General features: G+C 43.1%; 1 protein-coding gene and 1 long non-coding RNA gene across 2 annotated transcripts in view; both read right to left on the bottom strand.

The window, feature by feature from the left end:
* Positions 1-2,841: 2,841 nt before the first annotated feature.
* On the bottom strand, positions 2,842-4,376 carry LOC311056440. Its single transcript, XR_014601879.1, has 2 exons — positions 3,944-4,376; positions 2,842-3,132 (listed from the first exon to the last, which is right to left on the bottom strand). It is a non-coding gene; the product is annotated as an uncharacterized lncRNA (long non-coding RNA).
* Positions 4,377-4,440: 64 nt separating this feature from the next.
* The window catches only part of LOC311054870 (NLR family CARD domain-containing protein 3-like), a gene marked incomplete at its 3' end in the record, with an annotated part of 60,536 nt that continues 42,258 nt past the window's right edge, over positions 4,441-22,718 (bottom strand). Inside the window, exons 10-12 of the mRNA XM_084070867.1 lie at positions 21,907-22,059; positions 21,528-21,574; positions 4,441-4,799 (exon numbers count right to left, since the gene is read on the bottom strand). Coding sequence (XP_083926993.1) covers positions 4,441-4,799; positions 21,528-21,574; positions 21,907-22,059 — 559 coding nt within the window. The remainder of the gene's footprint in view (positions 4,800-21,527; positions 21,575-21,906; positions 22,060-22,718) is intronic.

The raw sequence follows: 22,718 nt of genomic DNA, 5'->3' as shown, positions 1-22,718 counted from the left end.
ACACACACACACACACACACACACACACACACACACACACACACACACACACACACACACACACACACATACACACACACAGATGGAGGAGGAAACCATAGATATAGAAACCTAGATACCTCATTGGCCTCTGCAGTTCGTTGGAGCAACTCGTATCGCGGCCGCCATTTTAGCGTAGGAAAACGGACACTCAAAGTGACTACTGGCCAATCACAGCGCTCACAGCGCGTTGACTACTGGCCAATCACAGTGCGTCTTTTCTAAGATTTGTCAGAATCTAGTTGTCCCGCCCCCACTTGCCTCTGATTGGCCTACCGAACGCCCCCTTCTGTGACACACACGGAAGCTTCAGGGAAGCTTTCCTACGCTAAAATGCCCCCCGTGATACCAATGCCTCAGAGCCGAAGGAGGCGTCTACCTTTATATGTCTATGGAGGAAACCATACAAGGCACCAACCTGCTCATCAGGAGTAATTAGGGGTTCAGAGTCTTGCTCAAGGACACTTCTACACTAACTCTGGGGGAGGGGAGCCCCCCCCCCAGCCCGGGATGGAACTGGGAACCTTGTGGTTTCCAGTTCATTCTACCCCTGAGCCACTGCGGCCCCTACACAGATCCCTGATGCACTACACTGACACTCTTATCCCTAACGATTACACAACATTACATTACCCACTTCAGCCCTACATATATTATGACTATTTAAAAATAGCAGATCTACAAGCTCACAATGAGTCACGGCGCGACACATTGTGAGACGCTTTAGTGTTTTGTAATAATGTGTTTGGTGTGATCATGTGACCGGATCACTGTTTTTTAACTTCTACGTACAGTAATCTACATGAAATATATATTAACCCACAAGCTGCTGGAGGAGCTAATTATTATAATATTATTATAGCCAAATATTAGCTAATTTAACGTAAACCACAAAAAACACCCCAGCCCATAGATCTACAGGCTTGGCAGTGGATGTGTTAACCACTTGAACCCCACTAGGAGGAACAACCACTACAAATAGCAGATCTACAAGCTTGTAGATCTGATATTTTTGGTTGAAAAAAAGAAGGCACCAAGTACAGAGTGTTTTACTGAGTCTAGAGGCTCTGAGAGGATAAACTGAAGGGACATTAACACAATGAGTGCCATAAACGGCCCGGACCGTTTTTGACCCAATTTTATTTTTATACGTGGGGGCCACGTGGGGCGCTAAAACAAAACTTTGGGATCATCCAAGGAGTCTCTGAGAAGGAGAGGCCGGATGTGGATCCATGTCAAAAATGCTTCCGGTCGGCCTCTCCAATGTTAACTCCTTGACTAAAAGCTTAATATCTCCATTTCTTTTTAACGTGGTGGAAGTGAGACGTTTTAGATGGGCGATCACTCTGCAATGGAGGATCACGTTAGAAATATTATTGTTCCAGGCGTTAGTCAGGACCCTCCGCCGTCTCACACGCACGTTTACATGCACTTCCGCGTCGGGGCTTCTACAGCACGAAACGTATCAACGTAAGTGGATGGAAGAAATGCTGGCACTGAACGTATAATATTTTAATAAACCTCTGTCACCCGATGTCATGTATATCAAATAATAGAATATCAAATATCTAAATACTGAATCGAGCAACTTAAAAACGGTCTGGGGGGCTCACAAAAGCCTGAGTAGACGATAAAATGACCAAAGTTCTTTTTTAAGGTGAAATATCCCTTTAAAAACTAATATTATCACAGTATTCTGAGGCACACCTGGACTTATCTTATACTTTGGCTCAAAAACAGCCGAAACATTAAAAAAACAGCAGATCTACAAGCTCGTATCGCGGCACCGAGTGCCGCGCTACGAGCTTGTAGATCTGTAGTCTTTATTTAAATCATGAAAATGTGTGCAAATCTTTGAATATATATATGTTTTTAAAGTGAACATAGTAACTCAAATCTTTGCTTCTGGGGGTCCCTGGAACAACACATTTTGAGATGGGGGTCCGTGGCCAAATATATATAAATGTGGGGGTCCTTGACATTCTAAATCTTCTAAATCTTAACAGATTTAAAAAAAAAAAAACACGTTATAATATCAGTGGTTCTCAAACTTTATCATGTCAAGGACCCCCAAAATGTGTATTTGGCCACGGACCCCCACCTGAAAATATGTTGTTCCAGGGACCCCCCAGAAGTAAAGATTTGAGTTCAAAATGTTCGCCTTTTAAAAAAAAGATTTGCAATTTTTTTTGCGAGATTTTTCCAAAACTAGCAGATCTACAAGCTCATAGTGCGGCACCGAGTGCCGCGCTATGAAGCTTTATTAACACATTGTGTTAAAACGTGGGGTCCGGGGACCCCCAGGGGTCCTTGGGGGGGTTCCAGGGGGTCCCCAGCAAAATGTGTTAATAAAACATCACAATAATTTTAACCTTTTTATAATTTACTTTCTAAAATAGCAGATCTACAAGCTCATAGCGCGGCACCGAGTGCCGCGCTATGAGCTTGTAGATCTGCAAATCTTTGAATATTTAAATTTTTTAAAGCGAACATTTGTAATTCAAATCTTTGTTTCTGGGGGTCCCTGGAACAACATATGTTGAGATGGGGGTCCCTGGAACAACATATGTTGAGATGGGGGTCCCCGGAACAACATATGTTGAGATGGGGGTCCCTGGAACAACATATGTTGAGATGGGGGTCCCTGGAACAACATATGTTGAGATGGGGGTCCCTGGAACAACATATGTTGAGATGGGGGTCCCTGGAACAACATATGTTGAGATGGGGGTCCGTGGTAATGACTTGTTTGATGTTTTTGATATAAATATATAGGTTTGTAATAATAAAAACAGATTGAGGTTGTCAAGTCAAGTCAAGTTTATTTGTATACTGCAGCACATTTAAAAACCCAAAGTGCTTTAAGAGACAATATCAACATATAGACTGTGAGATCTATTCACAAAGCTATAATAAAAGCCTATTACGTAACCAGAAAACTAAAACTAATACAAACAAAACAACAACAGAGCCTTTAGTTTGGATTTGAACTTCTCAATGGTGGAGCTAACTTAATGTGGAATGGATCTACAAGCTCACAATGCATCCCCCCTGTCTGAAAATAGCAGATCTACAAGCTCACAATGCATCCCCCTGTCTGAAAGTAGCAGATCTACAAGCTCATAATGCATCCCCCTGTCTGAAAATAGCAGATCTACAAGCTCACAACGCATCCCCCCTGTCTGAAAATAGCAGATCTACAAGCACACAACGCATGCCACTTGTCTGAAAATAGCAGATCTACAAGCTTACAACGCACCCCCCCCGTCTGAAAATAGCAGATCTACAAGCTCACAACACATCGTCCCTGTCTGAAAATAGCAGATCTACAAGCTCACAACACATCCCCCCTGTCTGCATGAAAATAGCAGATCTACAAGCTCACAACGCATCCCCCCTGTCTGCATGAAAATAGCAGATCTACAAGCTCACAACGCATCCCCCCTGTCTGCATGAAAATAGCAGATCTACAAGCTCACAACACATCCCCCCTGTCTGCATGAAAATAGCAGATCTACAAGCTCACAACACATCCCCCCTGTCTGCATGAAAATAGCAGATCTACAAGCTCACAACGCATCCCCCCTGTCTGCATGAAAATAGCAGATCTACAAGCTCACAACACATCCCCCCTGTCTGCATGAAAATAGCAGATCTACAAGCTCACAACGCATCCCCCCTGTCTGCATGAAAATAGCAGATCTACAAGCTCACAACGCATCCCCCCTGTCTGCATGAAAATAGCAGATCTACAAGCTCACAACGCACCCCCCCTGTCTGAAAATAGCAGATCTACAAGCTCACAACTAATCCCTCCTGTCTGCATGAAAATAACAGATCTACAAGCTAACAGTGCATCCCCCTGATGTCTGAAAATAGCAGATCTACAAATTTACAACGCAACCCCCCTGTCTGAGAATAGCAGATCTACAAGCTCACAACTCATCCCTCGGATTCTGTCTGAAAATAAATCTACAAGCTAACAACGCACCTCCTCCCCCCCCCACCCCCCCAGTCCCCATCCCCCCGTCTGAAAATATCAGATCTACAAGCATTGCACTGGTGGGAGGGGGGGGGGGGTCAAGTACAGACCCCTGGGGGACCCCAGTCAGTTAAGTACAGTAGTATGTATATACTGTATCTGTAAGCTCTACTATATATTCTATATACATACTGTAGGGTGTAAGTGTTTCAACACGTTTACCAGATCTCACACACCTCTGCTGTATCACCATCATAATAAACCCATATCCCTGCATATAGAGGTTGTGTGAAGGTGGTGTTTACTGTATAGAGGAGGGTCTGTTTGTTGTCTTTAATACAGTAGAAAGACACAGTACCTGCTCTGTGATCTGTGTACACGCCCATTACCCCCCCACCCTCATCCCAACGCCCCCCTGTGGAGACATCAGGTCCTGACAGTTTAGTCTCAATGCTGTTGTGATAGAAGCTGTAGTCTGAACCACCATGTGACCAATATAACATCCAGGACTTGTCATTGTGACCAAAGCGTGATAGCTCCTCCTCCTTTCTGTTGATGTCTATATAACTGACTGCTACACCAACCTGTCCACTCGATTTTACTTCAAAGTAACAACGTTCAGGCAGACTCTCTTTACTCAACACCTGCCTATAGGTAAATCTGTGTGGATGTTCAGGATGATGTTGGTCTCGTCCTGTATTAGTCACCTTCCTGTTCTCCTCTGACAGGATGAGGAAGTCGTTCACTGTGTTTTCATCCAGTGAAAGCTGACAGGAATCTGTGAGAAAAACAAAAGACAAAATATCACAACTAATGAAACACTTTACACCTGAGTCACTGTGTCGGCCATGTTATTAATGCTGAACATTTAGAAACTTAACCCATTAAGACCAGGAACACATCTGTGTCATTTTAACTTTGATTTATCCGTTCAATAATCAGTGGTGGAAAAACTACTCAAATATTTTACTGTAAAAGTATCAATACTGCAATGTAGAAATACTCTGTTACAAGTAAAAGTCCGGAATTAAAACAATATTTGAGTAAAAGTACAAAGGTGCTCTAAATGTACTTAAAGTACCAGAAGTAGAAAGTACTCATTATGCAGAATGTCCCATTACCCAGTTTTTAAATGTATAAAACATATAAAAATCTTTTGAAAATAGCAGATCTACAAGCTCACAATGCGTCTCATTGTGAGCTTGTAGATCTGCTATTTTTAAATGGCCGAAATCTATATAGGGCTGAAGTGGTTTGTAATAATAATCAAAATCTACAAAGTAACTAAAGTTTTAAAATGAAACAAATAGTGGGTTAAAAGTCCAATATCTGCTTCTGAGATGTAGTGGAGTAGAAGTAAAAGTAATGAAAAATACTCAAAATTGTAAAAAAAAAAATGATTTAGAAGACATTTGTAGAATCCCCCAGAAGCAAAGATTTGAGTTAAAAATGCTCATAGCGCGGCACTCGGTGCCGCGCTATGAACATTTTATAAATATAGCAGCTTGTAGATCTGCTATTTTTGAATAGCCAAAGTATAAGATAATGCTTCAATTAGATAGATCTAATTGAATTAGATAGCAGATCTACAAGCTCACAATATGTCACATTGTGATGTGTTGTGAGCTTGTAGATCTGTTATTTTCACTTTTCATACTGAGACAAAAACAATCCTCAGTGTTAACCCATTAAAACCAGGAACGTGTTTTGTTTGTTTAGATTTTAGTGTTTTGGAACAGTGGTTCTCATAAATAGCAGATCTACAAGCTCACAGTGCATCACTTTGGCCCCGCTGCGAGCTTGTACATCTGCTATTTTTGAAAAAACTTTTAATTGGATAAAAAAAAATGTAGGTCAATGAGGAGCATGTTTAGAATTATTAATTTCTAATCAATGGAGATATTATTTATTTCCTTCAATCAATGGATTTTTATTATTATTAATCACCCAGAAGTAAAGATTTGAGTTAAAAATGTTCACCTTAAAAAATATACATATATATTCAAAGATTTATGAAAATATCATGATTTCTTAAAAAAAATAGCAGATCTACAAGCTCATAGCGCGGCACTCGGTGCCGCGCTATGAGAAAGTATAAGATAATGTTTAAATCAGATCTAATAAAATTAGATAGCAGATCTACAAGCTCACAATGTGTCACATTGTGATGTGTTGTGAGCTTGTAGATCTGTTATTTGCACTTTTCATACTGAGACAAAGTATATCGTTGCTGTCAGGCAGAAACCTTGTATCTCCATATTAATCAAAACTATTGAAAATAGCTGATCTATAAGCGCTCTATATGAGGTTTATATCTGACACACACACACACACACACACACACACACACACACACACACACACACACACACACACACACACACACACACACACACACACACACACACACACACACACACACACACACACACACACACACACACACACACACACACACACACTTTCTTTGGCTGCATCACAATCACTTTAACAACTTTTATATTTAGGCTATTCAAAAATAGCAGATCTGCAAGCTCATAGCGCGGCACCGCTATTTTAGAAAATGTAAGCAAATCTTTGAATATATATATATTTAAAGCAACATTTTTAACTCAAATCTTTGCTTCTGGGGGTCCCTGGAACAACATATTTTGAGATGGGGGTCCGCGGTCAAATCCATATAATTGTGGGGGTCCTTGACATGGAAACAGTTTGAGAACCACTGATATTATAAAAACATAGGTTTATAGCACTCGGTGCCGCGCTATGAGCATTTTATAAATATAGCAGCTTGTAGATCTGCTATTTTTGAATAGCCAAAGTTGCTTCAATTAGATAGATCTAATTTAATTAGATAGCAGATCTACAGGCTCACAATGTGTCACATTGTGATGTGTTGTGAGCTTGTAGATCTGTTATTTGCACTTTTCATACTGAGAAAAAAAAATCCTCAGTGTTAACCCATTAAAACCAGGAAAGTGTTTTGGAACAGTGGTTCTCATAAATAGCAGATCTACAAGCTCACAGTGCGTCACTTTGTGCCACGCTGCAAGCTTGTACATCTGCTATTTTTTTACATTTTTGAAAACTTGAAATTGTATGAAACTTTTTGAAAAAAAAAAAAAAAAAAAAATCTGGGGGTCCCTGACATAAAACATGTTCAGTAGTGGGTTTGGTGATGTTCTATATTGTCTGAATCAGCTTTGTTTGTGTTTGTTTATGTGCTAAAAGAGTGACTTTGAGATCTGTTTCAGCGTACAATGTAATTAGGATAGATAGATAGATAGATAGATACTTTATTGATCCCCGAGGGGAAATTCAGATATCCCATCTCATACAGGCAAGGTTAGTTAAAAACACATCACAAAAGGGGGGGGGGGGGGGGGGCACAGGTTAAAATTGAGAGAAGACAAATATAAAAGATATATTATGAAATAAGCATAAAACAGCATTTAAAAGGTGTCACTGGAATAAATCATCCTTAGTCATTGTCATTGCACATAGACCCATAAATAACTAAAAACTAAGACCATTAGTCCATTAGTCCAGTTCATAGGCCTAGCGGCTGGTCATGGAGTTGAAGAGCCTGATTGCTGTTGGAACAAAAGTGTTTTTAAAACGATCGTTCTTTCAGGGCAATGAACGGAACAGGTCCTTACGACCGCTTTTTTGACCTGCCAGGATGTTGTGGAGAGGATGACCCACATTGTCCATTATGGCCCTCCTCTTCTTGTGTATACACCTCTCCACAACAGCCTCCAGTGAGTCCGGCCTCTCACCCAGTACTGAGGCCGCCTTCTTCACCAGTTTGTTCAGCCGCTTAGCATCCTTGTCCATCACACTGCCTCCCCAGCAGACTGCAGCATAGAACAGGACACTTGCCACTGCTGACTGGTAGAACATGTGTAGCATTCTGTTGCACACATCAAAAGACCTAAGCCTCCTCAAGAAAAAGAGCCTGCTCTGTGTCTTTTTATAGACAACATCGGTGTTCAGAGCCCAGTCCAGGTTCTCATCCAGGTGAACTCCCAGATACTTGTAGGACTGTACCTGCTCAATAGCTGTCCCTTGGACGTTGACAGGCTGAAGAAGAGCGGGCTTGTTCCTCCTGTAATCCACCACCATCTCCTTAGTCTTGGAGGTGTTTAGTAGGAGGCAGTTCCTGTCACTCCATTCCCCGAAGGCCTTTGTCAAGTCCCTGTATTCCTCCTCCTGCCTACCTTTGACACACGCCACAATGGCTGTATCATCAGAATATTTCTGAATGAAACAGGACTCAGAATTGTACTTGAAGTCTGACGTGTACAGTGTGAACAGGAAGGGAGCCAACACAGTCCCCTGTGGCGCCCCCGTGTTGCTCAATAGTGTCCCCGAGACACAGTTCCCCAGCCTGACATATTGTGGTCGTCCTGTCAGATAGTCTGTTATCCAGTTCACAAAGGAGGGGTCCACTCCCATCCCATCGAGCTTGTCTCCGAGTATGGAGGGTTGGATGGTATTGAATGCACTTGAAAAGTCAAAGAACATAATCCTCGCATATCGACCCGGCTTATCCAGGTGAGAGTGGACTCGATGGAGCAGGTAAAGGACAGCATCCTCCACGCCTATGTGTTCCTGGTATGCAAACTGCAGGGGGTCAAGCATGTCATTGACCTGTGGTCTCAGTTTACAGAGAAGCAGCCTCTCCAGGGTCTTCATGATGTGTGATGTGAGGGCCACCGGTCTGTAGTCTTTTGGCTCACCCGGCCGCCCTACCTTGGGTACCGGCACAAGACATGATGTTTTCCACAGAACCGGGACCCTCCCCCTTTGAATACTCAGGTTGTATATCTTCTGTAAGGGCTCCACCAGTTGGGCAGCACACACCCTAAGCAGTCTCGGACACACACCGTCTGGGCCTGCTGCCTTTCCAGGGCGCAGCCCCCCCAGCGCCTCCCTAACCTCATCCACTGTAATGAACAGTGGAGGTGGTGTGACCGGCGCTGCAGCTGCAGCGATGGTATTGCAGTCCAGTGGTGGAGATAGAGAGGTAGAAGGAGAGGCCACTGCAGAGATGATGGGGGTGGGGGGGGTGGTGAGTTGACTGAGCTGTGCCTGGTGGTACAGGGCCGGCATTGGCCACTGAGCTAAACCTATTATAAAAAAGGTTGAACTCATTGGCCTTATCCACGTCCCCCTCCGCTACCTGGCTGTTCTTTGCTTTATAGCCCGTGATAGTCCTATTCCCTTCTACACCTCTCTAATGTTGTTATCCTGCAGCTTTCTCTCAACTTTCCTTTTGTAGGCCAACTTTGCCTGCTTTATTGTCCCTACGCTCACGTTGCACTCGTTTGAGCTTCTCCCTGTCTCCATCCCTAAAGGCCTCCTTCTTCTGATTCAGAAGTACCTTGATGTCACTGGTGATCCAGGGTTTGTTATTAGGGAAGCAGCTTACAGTCCTTGCCGGTAAAACATTGTCCCTACGGAAGTTGATATAATCAGTAGTACAGTCCACCATCCCATCAATGTCACCCTCCTGTGACTCCAGCAGTACATTCCACTCTGTGCGCTGGAAACAGTCCCTTAGAGACTCACTGGCCTCAGGTGTCCATCTCCTGAATGAGCGGGTGGTAACAGGTAGCCTCATTACACAGGGTTTGTAGTGAGGCTGGAGAAAGACCAGATTATGATCTGACTTGCCCAGTGGAGCCAGTGCAGCAGCACTATAGGCACCCTTAACATTGGCATACATCAAATCAAGTGTCTTCTCTTTCCTTGTGGGACAATCCACATACTGTGTAAAACCAGTTAGATGGGAGGATAGTGTCACGTGATTAAAATCACCCGAGATCAGGAGCAATGCTTCAGGGTGTTGTGTCTGTATCCTAGCAACGGTGTCATGAATGACGTCACACGCAACAGCAGCCACTGCACGTGGATGGATGTAAACAACAATGGCGACGATGTGTGAGTATTCCCGTGGTACATAATACGGACGTAGACCCACTGCCAGCAGTTCAATGTCCTGACAGCAGATCTTCTCTTTCACCGTTAAATGACCCGGGTTACACCATCTATTGTTCACGGACAGCACTAGACCCCCACCTTTGGACTTGTTGGTCGCTGTCGTGTCTCTGTCCGCTCGCACCGTGGTGAAGCCGGGTAGGTCCAAACAGGAGTCAGCGGTGGAGATCTTCATCCCAGTCTCCGTGAAACACATGAGGCTACACTCACGGTAAGTTCTATGATCACTCACGAGTGTCCGCAGCTCAGTGCCTTTGTTGGTAATCCCGTTGACATTCCCCATTAGGATCGATGGTAAAAATGGTTTGCATCTCCATTTCCTAGCCTTTAGCTTAGCCTTTAGCTTGGCACCAGCCCTACACCCACGGTATGGCTTCTTCAACTCAGCCGGGATACAGTGTTTAACTCCGTATTTATTCCACTGTAGCATAAGGAGATCCTCCCTAGTGTACACCTTTTTCATAGCTTCAAAACGCCACGAATGCAATACACATACAACACGGTTTGCTTGTATAGAGCAACAGGGATTGCAGCCGCTCAGTACGGCGCAGCACGTACTCGATGAGGAGCATATTTAGAATGATTAATTTCTAATCAATGGAGAAATTATTTTACATTTCTTGTCCTTTGGAGTTCCATCATGACATCAAGGTAACTACACAACCCAAACCTCTACCACAGTGGTCTGGCCCTTTAAATGAATCACTGTGACTATGAAGGTTGTTCAGAGCAATGGTTCTCAAAGTGGGGTCCGGGGACCCCCAGGGGTCCTTGAGGGGGTTCCAGGGGGTCCCCAGCAAAATGTGTTAATATAGCATCACAATCATTTTAAACACTTTAACCTTTTATACTTAGGCTACTCAAAAACAGCAGATCTACAAGCTCATAGCGCGGCACTCGGTGCCACGCTGCGAGCTTTTACATCTGATATTCATGAGTATTTTTGAAGAAAAAAAAGATTTCTGGGGGTCCCTGACACAAAACATGTCCAGATGGAGGGGGGGGGGGGGGGGGGGGGGGGGTCTCTGGATTAGGAAGAAAACCCGGACTGGATCCGCGGATCCAGATCTTCAAATAGTAAAGTCAACAGGAAGTTAACATTTGTATTAAATAAATAAACAGTACTGGGTTTGGTGATGTTCTATATTGTCTGAATCAGCTTTGTTTGTGTTTGTTTATGTACTAAAAGAGTTACTTTGAGATCTGTTTCAGCGTACAATGTAAGTCATATATGTCAAACTCAAGGCCCGCGGGCCAAATCAGGCCCGTGAGAAATTATATTTGGCCTGCGAGCTGATATTGAATTACACTTATAACTGGCCCGCCGGCATATCAAAATAAAAAAATGCATTGAATTTTTTTTGGGCAAAATAAATATTCCCACTCGCCTCGGGCGTCTATCCGTCTCCTAAACATAACATTTTGGGTAGCCTCGATCTCCAGGCTTTTATTTTTTTAGTTTTGCTAAAAACTAAAATGGGTTTTGGGCGCACTGACTGTTTACCAGTCCCGCCATGCAATGCGAGAGTATTTGTATCCAGAAACCGCGTCTTCAGTATTCATCACACTGTGACTGCAGCAGTGGCACTGACTGGCAGCGTATCGCATTCATTCGCCTGTGGTCGACAGGTACCCCTCTCCCCAAAAATGGCGAAACGAAAGGTGGACTCTGAGCAAAGGGATTTTCAAGCCAGGTGGGAGGCAGAATACATGTTCACCGATGTAAAGGGAAAACCTGTGTGTCTTCTGTGTGTCTTCTGTGTGGAGACAGTGTGGCGGTAATTAAAGAATATAACCTAAGAAGACACTTCTTAACGTCAGCGAAACACAAAGAGACAAATACAAATACATGAATATGGACATGGAACAAAGGCTACAGAAGGTAGAAGAATTAAAAAAAGGTCTGAAGTCCCAGCAGGCTTTGTTCACAAAACCCAAATCACAAAGTGAGTCTGCTGTCAAGGCCAGTTTTATTGTTGCAGAAGAGGTCGCAAAATCAGCCCGGCCTTTTACCGAGGGAGAGTTTATCAAAAACTGCATGATGAAAGTTTGTGACGCCGTGTGCCCGGAAAAAAGGCAATTGTTTTCAAATGTGAGCCTGAGCAGAAACACTGTTGCTGACCGTGTACAAGAGCTTTCCACCAATCTAAAACAGCAGCTTGTGAGAAAGGGAAAAGAATTTGTCGCAGACTCCCTTGCTGTGGACGAGAGCACGGACATATCTGACATTGCCCAGCTGTCAATTTTCATCCGTGGAGTGGACTCTAGCCTGTGCGTAACTGAAGAGTTTTGGGGATTACGTCATATGCATGGCACAACTACAGGAAAATATCTGTACGAAGAGGTCTCCAGGTGTGTAAATCATAGTTCTCAAACTTTTTCATGTCAAGGACCCCCAAAATGATATGTATTTGGCCGCGGACCCCCATCTAAATATATTTTGTTCCAGGGACCCCCAGAAGCAAAGATTTGAGTTACAAATGTTTGCTTTAAAAAATAGATATTCAAAGATTTGCACAAATTTTCACGATTTTTCAAAAATAGCAGATCTACAAGCTCATAGCGCGGCACTCGGTGCCGCGCTATGAGCTTGTAGATCTGCTATTTTTGAATAGCCAAAGTACAGAGCTTCGAGATCAAATGTTCCTGTGAGGCGTTTCTCTGCAACATAACAGGCCACCTTAATGCACTGAACCTGCAGCTGCAGGGGCGCGTCATCTCCGACATGTACGCCACAGTGAAGGCTTTTAAAACCAAGCTGCTCCTCTGGGAGACGCAGGTGCGACACAAACATTTTTGCCATTTTCCGTGCTGCCAGACCATGAGAGCCGGTCTCTACCGCCGGGTTCCCGAGTGCACAGTTTGCTGAAAAACTCAGCATACTTGGCGCGACTTCAAGCGACGATTTGCCGACTTTGAGACCCAAAAAGCAGGTTTTAACTGTTCAGCAATCCATTAGCAGCTGACGTGGAAAGCGCACCACCAAACCTACAAATGGAGCTGATTGAGCTCCAGTGTAATGACGCACTGAAGGCAAAATATGAGTCTGTGGGTGCTGCTGAGTTTGCACGTTTCATCCCCGACACAATGGGAGTCGTCTTACTGATGAACACCTTCACTCAATCCTGAGGATTTCCTCAGCTCAGAGCCTGACCCCAAACATTGATGAACTTGTACACAAGATGAGACTCCAAGTATCAGGCTCAGACAAGTGAGCATCACAGAGCAGCAGACTGAGCTAGTAATTCAGTTTTATTTTTGCATTTGTTAGCACAGGACTGTCAGGACATATGATTTTTCTTTGAAGGAAATCTTTTTTGGGGGCTGTTTGCCTTTATATATTTTTTGTTCAGTTGAATGGACTCAGGAAAGGTTACAGCTGGCCATTAGAAATTAATGCAACTGATTTCATTGACTTTCTCATTTTACATTAGAAAGCAGTTATTGGTGAGAATCATAGAGCAGCAAATGAAGCTTTAACAATGCATTTTATGCATGCACTTTCATTTTTGCATTTATCTTACTTACATACAGTATTAAGTGTATTTGAATTTTGAAGGACATTTATTTTGTTGCTATTTGCCTGTTGTTTGCTACTTGAAATTACTGACAAGAAAATATTGCAACAGATTAAATGTGTTTGATTAATAGCCTGTGTATGGTGTGTGCAATACGTTTTTGGGGTTTAATAAAACCAGCATTATCCAGTGCGGATCTTGTGAAAGAGAAAACACGTTTCTGTGTCTCATGATGTGTCCTGTGTTTCAGGGTAATCTATAAACTGCATATCAGGTACCCACGCCGGGACCTGAACCAGTCCGGCCCTTGACTTATACCTATTTTTTTAATTTAGGCCCCCTGTGTATTTGAGTTTGACATCCCTGATGTAAGTCAATGAGGAGCATATTTAGAATGATTAATTTCTAATCAATCAGTCCTTTAGAGTTCCATCATGACATCAAGGTAACTACACAACCCAAACCTCTACCACAGTGGACTGGCCCTTTAAATGAATCACTGTAACTACAGTATGAAGGTTGTTTAGAGCAGGGGTTCCCAAACTGTGGTGCGCGCACCCCTTGTGGTGTGCGAGCGCCCACCAGGGGGTGCGTGACCTGAAAAGCCTAATGGCGGTTCTATGGTGTTATTTTGCTAATAAATATAACTTTTTTTTTTTTTTTTTTATGGGAATTTTCACTGTGTGTAAATCATGAAATTGAAGAAACTTTTATATTAAAAACGTACGTTTTACTAAAAAAAAAAAAAAAAAGATGTATCATGTACCCAAAATGCACTTGACTTCCTGCCAAATGTCCACAGACGCGCAACGACCTATGCGCGCGACCGGGAAACGGCAGGGCAGCGTAACATAATGTAAACATGCAGAACTGGCTAAAAACAGGGAAACTGTCAGGTGGACGTGGTCAATCAAAAGTTCATGAAAGTAATGAAAGTAATGAAAGTAATCAAAGCGGACAGGAGGAAGAGGCGAGAGAAGTGGAGAGCAGCGTTGTAGTGGAGAGTGAGACAGAGAGTGATGATGACAACAATGACACGGGGGAAACTGAAAAGGGGGGGTGTGGGGCACAGACACAACAGCCAGGCCCTCCATCAAGAAAACGGGGTAAAAAAAGAGACAACGAGACTGGGCGAAAGACTGGAATAAGAAAAAGGAAATACGATGAAAACTATCTGTGTCTGGGCTTCACTTGGATTGGTGAAGTGGATCACCCAGACCCCCAGTGTGTGATGTGCGGTGAAGTCCTATCAAACAGCAGCATGAAGCCTTCATATCTACGTCGCCACTTCACCAGTAAGCATGCCGATGTAACTAAAAAAAAACTTGCATTTTTCAAATCAAAATTGGCGGAGTTGAAAGACAGACAAAAACAACTGCAGGTTCATTCATGTGGTGGCTCTACCAAAAAGGCACTAAAGGCTTCGTATCTGGCAAGTTACAGAATTGCTAAAAAAGGGTTACCTCACACACTTGTGGAAGACGTGTGCCTGCCAGTTGCCAAAGATATGGTTGAATGTATGATAGGAAAAAAAGAAGCAAAAAGATTGGACATGATCCCCGTGTCCAACAACACTGTGTCAAGACGCATCGATACGATGTCCGAAAACATCCTGGCTACGTTAGTCAGTCGCTTGAAAAACAGTGAGTTTTATTCTCTCCAAGTAGATGAGTCCACAGATGTGGCAAATCTGGCTAATCTGTTGGTGTACGTTCGTTACCTATTTGAAGAACATCACAGAACATCTCAACCAGCTCGCTGAGCAGTTACGGAAATATTTCCCACCTATGGATGGATCTCAAACGTGGATTCGCAACCCATTTGACGTTTCCCCTCCTGTCCCACAACTGTCACTACAACAGCAGGAACAGCTGATTGACTTGTCATCTGATGGAGCGCTGCTGCTGTGTTTCAAACGAAAGCACCTTGTGGATTTTTGGACAGAGGCAATGACAGCACACCCCGACCTGGCAAAGCAAGCCTTGAGGGTTTTAATGCCCTTCGCCACAACCTATCTATGCGAGGCTGGATTCTCTGGTCTCACAGTAGTGAAGACTGAATGATGTTGAGAAGGACTTGCGCATTAAACTGTCTTCAATTGCACCAAACTTCGCAGAGCTTTGTGCACAGATGCAGGCCCACCCGTCGCATTAACGTGGGTAAGTAATTAACCATCGATATCATTATTGCAGTGCTGGTTTTAATATATTAATTTTAAATAGAATCGCAGGTAGAACATGATTCCACATAACAGAGAAAACAACACAAATCCAAGCAAAAGCAATTGAAATTATGATTAATCTCAGCTACTGGGAATAATCACTCACGCCTTTCTTTTTCTCTCTCTCTCTCTCTCTCTCTCTCTCTTCCCTCTCACTCCCTCCCTCTCTTTCCCTCTCTCTCGCCCCCCTAGCTCTCTCTTTCTGCAGGCTGAAGTTAACGCTGAACCTCCTGCACTGCACTTGAAAATCCTTAAAAATCCTTTTTGTTTTAGTTTTTTGGCCAATCTGTTTCAGAGCCTATACATGTCATTTTTATTTGTTGCAATTTGAGTAAAATGACTGGTGTTGCATTTTCGCTAATAACTGCTGCTGATTGATAGCTGCATGGTTGATCGTTAATTGTGGGCTCCAAGGCGAGCATAATGTTTATTTTTTGGCCAATCTGTTTCAGAGCCTACATGTCATTTGTATTTGTTACAATTTGGTTAAAATGACTGGTGTTACATTTTCGCTATAACTGCTGCTGGTTGATAGATAGCTGGTTAATCGTTAGTTGTGGGCTCGATAAGGCGAGCATAATGTTTACTTGGTTTCTTATTATTCTGAATTCTCCAAAAGTTTGTGAATGTGAGAGCTCATAGGCCTACTGCACTTTTGTATGTGTTCTTATTGGATTAAAACTGATGCCTTTTAGTGCGGATATAAATAGACTGTGTTGCCTTTTTTATGTTGGGCATTATGTGTGTGTGTGTGCGCGCATATGATCAGAGAGAGAGAGAGAGAGAGAGAGAGAGAGAGAGAGAGAAAGAGAGAGAGAGAGAGAGAGAGAGTACATTTTTATACCAATACTTTTGTACCTTTACTGAAATACATTTTTAATTTACTTTTACTTGTAAGGGAGTATTTCTACATTGCAGTATTGATACTTTTACTTAAGTAGAAAAACGTGTGAATACTTTTTCCACCACTGGTTATGAACAGAACTGACTATATTGGCTTGAGGTGGCTAAAGTGGCCAACGTGAAATCGCGCAAAGACACCCGACTTAATGAGGGCAAAAATAATAATACATTTATAATACAAAACCGAGAAAAACCCGAAAAAAATGATAAGAAATTAATAAATAACCAAATTAAAACTGCAAATTTTTTTTCGCGCGCGCGCGAAAAAAAATTTGCGGTTTTAATTTGGTTATTTATTAATTTCTTTTTTTTTTTTCGAGAAAAACTTTTTCGGGTTTTTCTCGGTTTTGTATTATAAATGTATTATTATTTTTGCCCTCATTAAGTGGGGGTGCGTCCCGGGGGGTGCGTCATCTTGGTCTGGAGGTAATAGGGGGTGCACAGCTAAATAAGTTTGGGAACCGCTGGTTTAGAGCATTGGTTCTCAAAGTGGGGTCCTTGGGGGGGTTCCAGGGGGTCCCCAGCAAAATGTGTTAATAGCATCACAATATTATTAACCACTTTAACCTTTTATACTTAGGCTACTCAAAAACAGCAGATCTACAAGCTCATAGCGCGGCACCAATCTGCTATTTTTTTAAAGTCGTGAAAATGTGTGCAAATCTTTGAATATATATATATGTATATATTTTTAAAGCAAACATTTGTAACTCAAATCTTGTCCCTGGAACAAAATATTTTGAGATGGGGGTCCGCGGCCAAATTCACGTAATTGTGGGGGTCCTTGACATGAAAACAGTTTGAGAACCACTGATATTATAACATCATACTTTTTTTTTTTTTTTTTTAACTGTTAGGATTTAGAAGACATTTGTAGAATCCCCCAGAAGCAAAGATTTGAGTTAAAAATGTTCATTTAAAAAAATATTTATTCAAAAGATTTACACACATTTTTATGATTCCTTTAAAAAGTAGATAGCAGATCTACAAGCTCATAGCGCGGCACTCTGTGCCGGATCCCCATGCGTATAATGAGGCGATCTCCGTGAACACGGAGGTCACAGAGAATATTCCATGATTTTTCGAAGGTCAGTAAAATCGCTCTTTTTCGCTGGCAGTGGGGTGACACTATTACACTATTACTCTGGCAGTTAAAGAGTTAATGTGGGCGTGTGGTTGTCATGGTAATGTTGTCATGGTTACTTAAGTACCCGGAGATCAGGTGCCTGGGATTCTTGTACCATCACTTCCTTCAGTAAAATGTTTGCACCGCAAAACCTCTCGTGTCTGTGACTCTCCTTGAATGTATCCCTTTACCTAAACTGGCGTGGTGGCATCATGCCGAAAAAGGATTTCATATCAAAAGTCTTTTGAAGAGACGGTCGCACTGTGGATTTATTCTACCGTCAGAACGCCAGAGGATTGCGAGCGCGCAGCGCGCAATATGGCAACGTCACTAAGAGTTCCGAAACAATGGTGCTTAACCAAGGTAGAGAATGTGAACTCGTTTGAAAACTGGCGACAGAATCTCCTGTACACACTGTTACTTGACAATGAGTTCGCTCCGTTCCTTGTTGACGGCGCAGCGTGGGAGAAGAAGACTAGAGCGTCTCCACTCAGAGGTTTCCATGACGACGGGGAGGACCTCCCCCGCGCGCAGCGTCGACAAAGGAACAGAAAGTAAGCATGCTGGAATTAATGCTTGGAAAAATAGACAATTATTGTCCTGTGATTTCACATCAAAGTATAGTGAAAAACTCTACATCCATTGACAATATATGGCAGGCTATCCGTCAGCATTATGGATTTCATGCATGATGACCTACCCAGACTTGTGAAGCAGCGGTATGGCACAGAGCTACGTTCACGGACACTCACATCCATTAAGCCAGAGATTTCACAGGCCCTTGATTCCCTGTTAAATGAACTACGGGCGTCAGAGGATGCAAGGGCTATGCGCCCAGCTGTGTCTGGATTTTCCAGGTCTAGTTCTAGATTCTCTAGCTCTAGATTTTCCAAGCCAAAACAACAAATGAATCATGTTCCGAGGAGGAGGGTGTGGCCTCTGTGTAAGGAAGCCAGAAGGCCTGATGAACATTTTTTGAGCAAATGCCCATTTCTGCCTCCTGAGGACAAAAGGTTCATGGCAAAAACACGGCAGGTTACGGGTGAGCAGAGTGAGTCTGAGGACGAATCAGACAACTTCGCTGGTGAAGAGATGACTGCAGCCAGTGTTGTTCAGCGGGTGGTCATCAAGTTATCACCGTATCTTGACACCTTTCATGGACATCGAGCTGTAAGACTCACTATTGACAGTGGCGCAACAGGAAATATGATGAAGGCATCATGTGACACAAGACTGGGCGTCACCGTTACAAAGACCACACAAGTGGCCCATCAGGCAAACGGCTCGTCCCCATTGAAGGTATTGGGGGAGATAAGAACATGCTTTCAAAGGGACGGGCACAACCTCTACTTTGAAGGCGTAGCGCCATGGGAATGCCGAGGTCTGAGACGACGTTGGAGGAGTTGGCGTGCAGTGTGTTCGGGGATCTTCTTGAGCAAGGCCACATAGCCAAAGTGGCAGACGACATGTACTGTGGCCCAAACAATCTTGACAACATGTTGGCCATCTGGAGGAGGGTGTTGTCAGCTTTACAGCCTTGTGGATTAAAACTTACCGCCACCAAAAACACCATAGTGCCCATACAGACCTCTATTCTAGGCTGGGTGTGGCATCAAGGCAACTATCCGAGCCACCCCTCACCGTGTGTCTGCCCTGGCTGCGTGCCCTCCCCCAAAAACTGTGACTGAGATGCGGTCGTTCATTGGAGCCTACAAGGTGCTTGTGTACTCAAAAACTGTGCTACCACACTTGCTCCAATTGATGACGTGGTTGCTGAGAGAGACTCAAAGGATGTGATCCAGTGGTCAGACGAGTTGCTGTGTGCTTTCAGTAACTCCCAGAAGGCCTTGTCCTCGGGCCCATGCCATTACATTGCCACGACCTGCTGAGCTATGGATTGTTATTGATGGTGCTGTCAGGGACCCGGGTTTGGCAGCTACGCTGTACATCACCTGTAAGGACACTGTGAAAGTTGCAGGGTACTTTAGTGCTAAGTTGCACAAAAATCTGTCCTCCTGGCTGCCCTGTGAGGTTGAGGCCTTGTCCATAGCAGCAGCAGTAAAGCACTTTGCCCCCTATATTATTAAGTAATCTCAGAGGACATGTGTTCTGACAGACAGCAAGCCATGTGTCCAGGCTTTTGAGAAAATGTGTAAGGGGGAGTTCTCAGCAAGTCTTCGTGTCACTTAGTTCCTGTCAACAGCTAGCCGGTACCAGGTGCTTGTCCGGCATGTGGCGGGGGCATCGATCTTAACTCAATTTCTGCCAATCACGCATAAATGCGATCTATTAAATAGCGCACTTAAAGGATAAAGGATAATTCCTTTTAACAGGTTGTTCATGAAAGTCCTTGCGGTCTTGTTTCCAATGAGAACCTGTGAGCAATTAGGGGTTAAGAGTCTTGCTCAGGGACAAATTTCATTTCATCGACACATATGCTGGCCTGGCCTGGAATCGAACCTGGGGCAACCAGGTCCTCTGGCACCTTAGGCGGGCTCACTAACCACTCAGCTATGGCCGCCCCTTATGGCCACCAAGATCGCATAAATTTGTTCTATTGAAAAAATTGAAAAAAAAATGAAAAAAAATAAATATATATCTTTCTTTTTCTTCAATTTGACCCAAAGACCAAGGAGATTTTTCAAAGATCTAGACTCCTATCCACTTCCTTGTTAACTCAAAACTTAAAAATTCTGTATCTCGGCTCCTGAGTACTTTTTTAATTTCAATGAAAAATCTCTGGCAGAAAACAGCAAAAAATCTGAAATAATTAGGGCAGGCTAAGTGTTAACGTCTGATTTCGCTAGCCGCAATGCACTAGAGTGTGACAATCCAACTTGCCAGATATGTACATTCGTTCGTGGCGGCTCAGTCTGTTGTGTGCCAGGTTAGCACTGGGGACATTATGAGGGGAGCTCAGAAAATGCTGTTCACTTCTAGGTCAGCGTGGTTGGCTATACAGGCTGAGTGCTCGGACCTCAGACGTACAAGTGCTCATCTCTGTCAGGGGACACGACCGTCGAAGAAACTAACAAATGTGCGTGATGTGAAGCGTTGCTTGAATGCAGCCACGTTGTCCAGGGATGGTCTCCTGGTTTTCCATCGCCACACTCCTCTTGCGGCATCAACTGAGTGTATTGTAGTGCCCAGGGCCCAGTTGAAGACAATTGTGCAGCTTTACTTCTATGCTTTGGATATGGACGCGTCTGTGCAACGTGTCTCTAACGGGTGTCATCAATGTGTCCCTGAAAAAAAGCCCCTGTATTCATGCTTGATCAGTCTACGAGTGACCCACCCCGCGATGTGTTTAGACGTGAACGCCAGTTCATTCTTGTTGTTTGAGACTGTGTGACATCATTCACAGTGACGTCCATCATTGAGAACGAACGCGCAAAGACACTCAGAGACGCTTTACTTCGTCTGTGCGTAGGCATATGTCCACTTAGGCTTTCTTAAATGTTTTTTTAACAAGCCTCTGTCTGATTGTAATTGAGCACTTTATTATCTATGTATTTTTATTGTTATGTTTGTATGTTTTGGGACTACGGATGGAAATGAGCTTACACTAAATACAGCATATTTACACTTAATCATGTGTATGCAATACATAAATCATGTTTTAGCGTTCATTAATGTTCATTCTCCAAACCACATAAACAAAGAAAGTATACAGTTAAGTAAATATCTAGATGTGTGCAGCTTTGATTTCATGAATGAAACAGAAGACACACTTACACTTCTTTAAACCTGGTTTCAGCCTGGACTCTCCACCATGTTCAACACTTGGGATGGAGGAGAGACATAGTTTGATTAACAAGATTGTTAACAGTACATATAGTACAGTCAAAAGTTATGCTCAAAAGGATAACACAAACATCCTGGCTTGTTTCCATTGTGGTCCATTGTACATTACATAACGGTAAAAGTAGTAGCAAAAACTATATATATTTACAGAGAACGTGGGGGAGAGAACAATTTGGTGGGGGTCGGAAAGTTAGGTCTGAATATAATATTTGATAATAGAAAGAATGATAGATAATGATTTTACGGCATTAAACAATACTATACAGCATCACAGTATGATTCCCTCTAAACACATTGGTTCTCTCCATACCTGAGAGTCTGCAGTGGTAGAGCAGACAGATTCTTTATCCCGATGTCTCCTGGATGATTGTAGGTCAAATCCAACACTTCCAGATGGGAGTTGGACCTCAGAGCTGAGACCAGATAAGAACAGCCTTCCTCTGAGATCATGCAGCCTGACAACCTAGACACACACACACACACACACACACACACACACACACACACACACACACACACACACACACACACACACACACACACACACACACACACACACACACACACACACACACAGTGTTACTATGACTTTCACTCCACTACATTTCTAGGAACGAACCCTGAGAACAAACCATAATCAGGAGGTCAGGGACGAGAGATTATAATTTAACTGGTTAGTCTGTGGCCAGAACCAATCAATTCCAGATTAAAGTTTGTTTTTAACCAATCACACCGCATATACAGGGTCATGTGAGGGGGGTGGCCAGGGGCGTGGCTATGCCAGTAAAAAACAGGGTAAAGCCCCTCCCCTGGTGATTGCGTCGCAAAGTTTCAAGTTGATGGTTTTATGTCAAGTCTGTTTCAGATGTGTTTGTTTACAATATGAACAGATTGAATGTCATGCTCTCCATGTAGCACGCATGGCTTTTTCTTTGATTGATTGTTTATTTCAAACACTGTTAAAAAGACAAAAATAAATACATAAAATAATCATGATACACTTAAAATAAGAAATATGAAAATATAAAAACAAATACATGTAACAGCTTCTGGTGTTCATCTTCAGAGCTTAATGCAATATCCTTTCAATATGCTGTTTTTATATAAATAAATAAAAACTTG

This window comes from Gymnoscopelus microlampas (assembly GCF_963454915.1).
Source record: "Gymnoscopelus microlampas genome assembly, chromosome: 11".
NCBI lineage: Eukaryota > Metazoa > Chordata > Actinopteri > Myctophiformes > Myctophidae > Gymnoscopelus > Gymnoscopelus microlampas.
The sequence above is the reverse complement of the archived record's forward strand: the minus strand, read 5'-3'. Positions and strand labels throughout refer to the sequence as shown.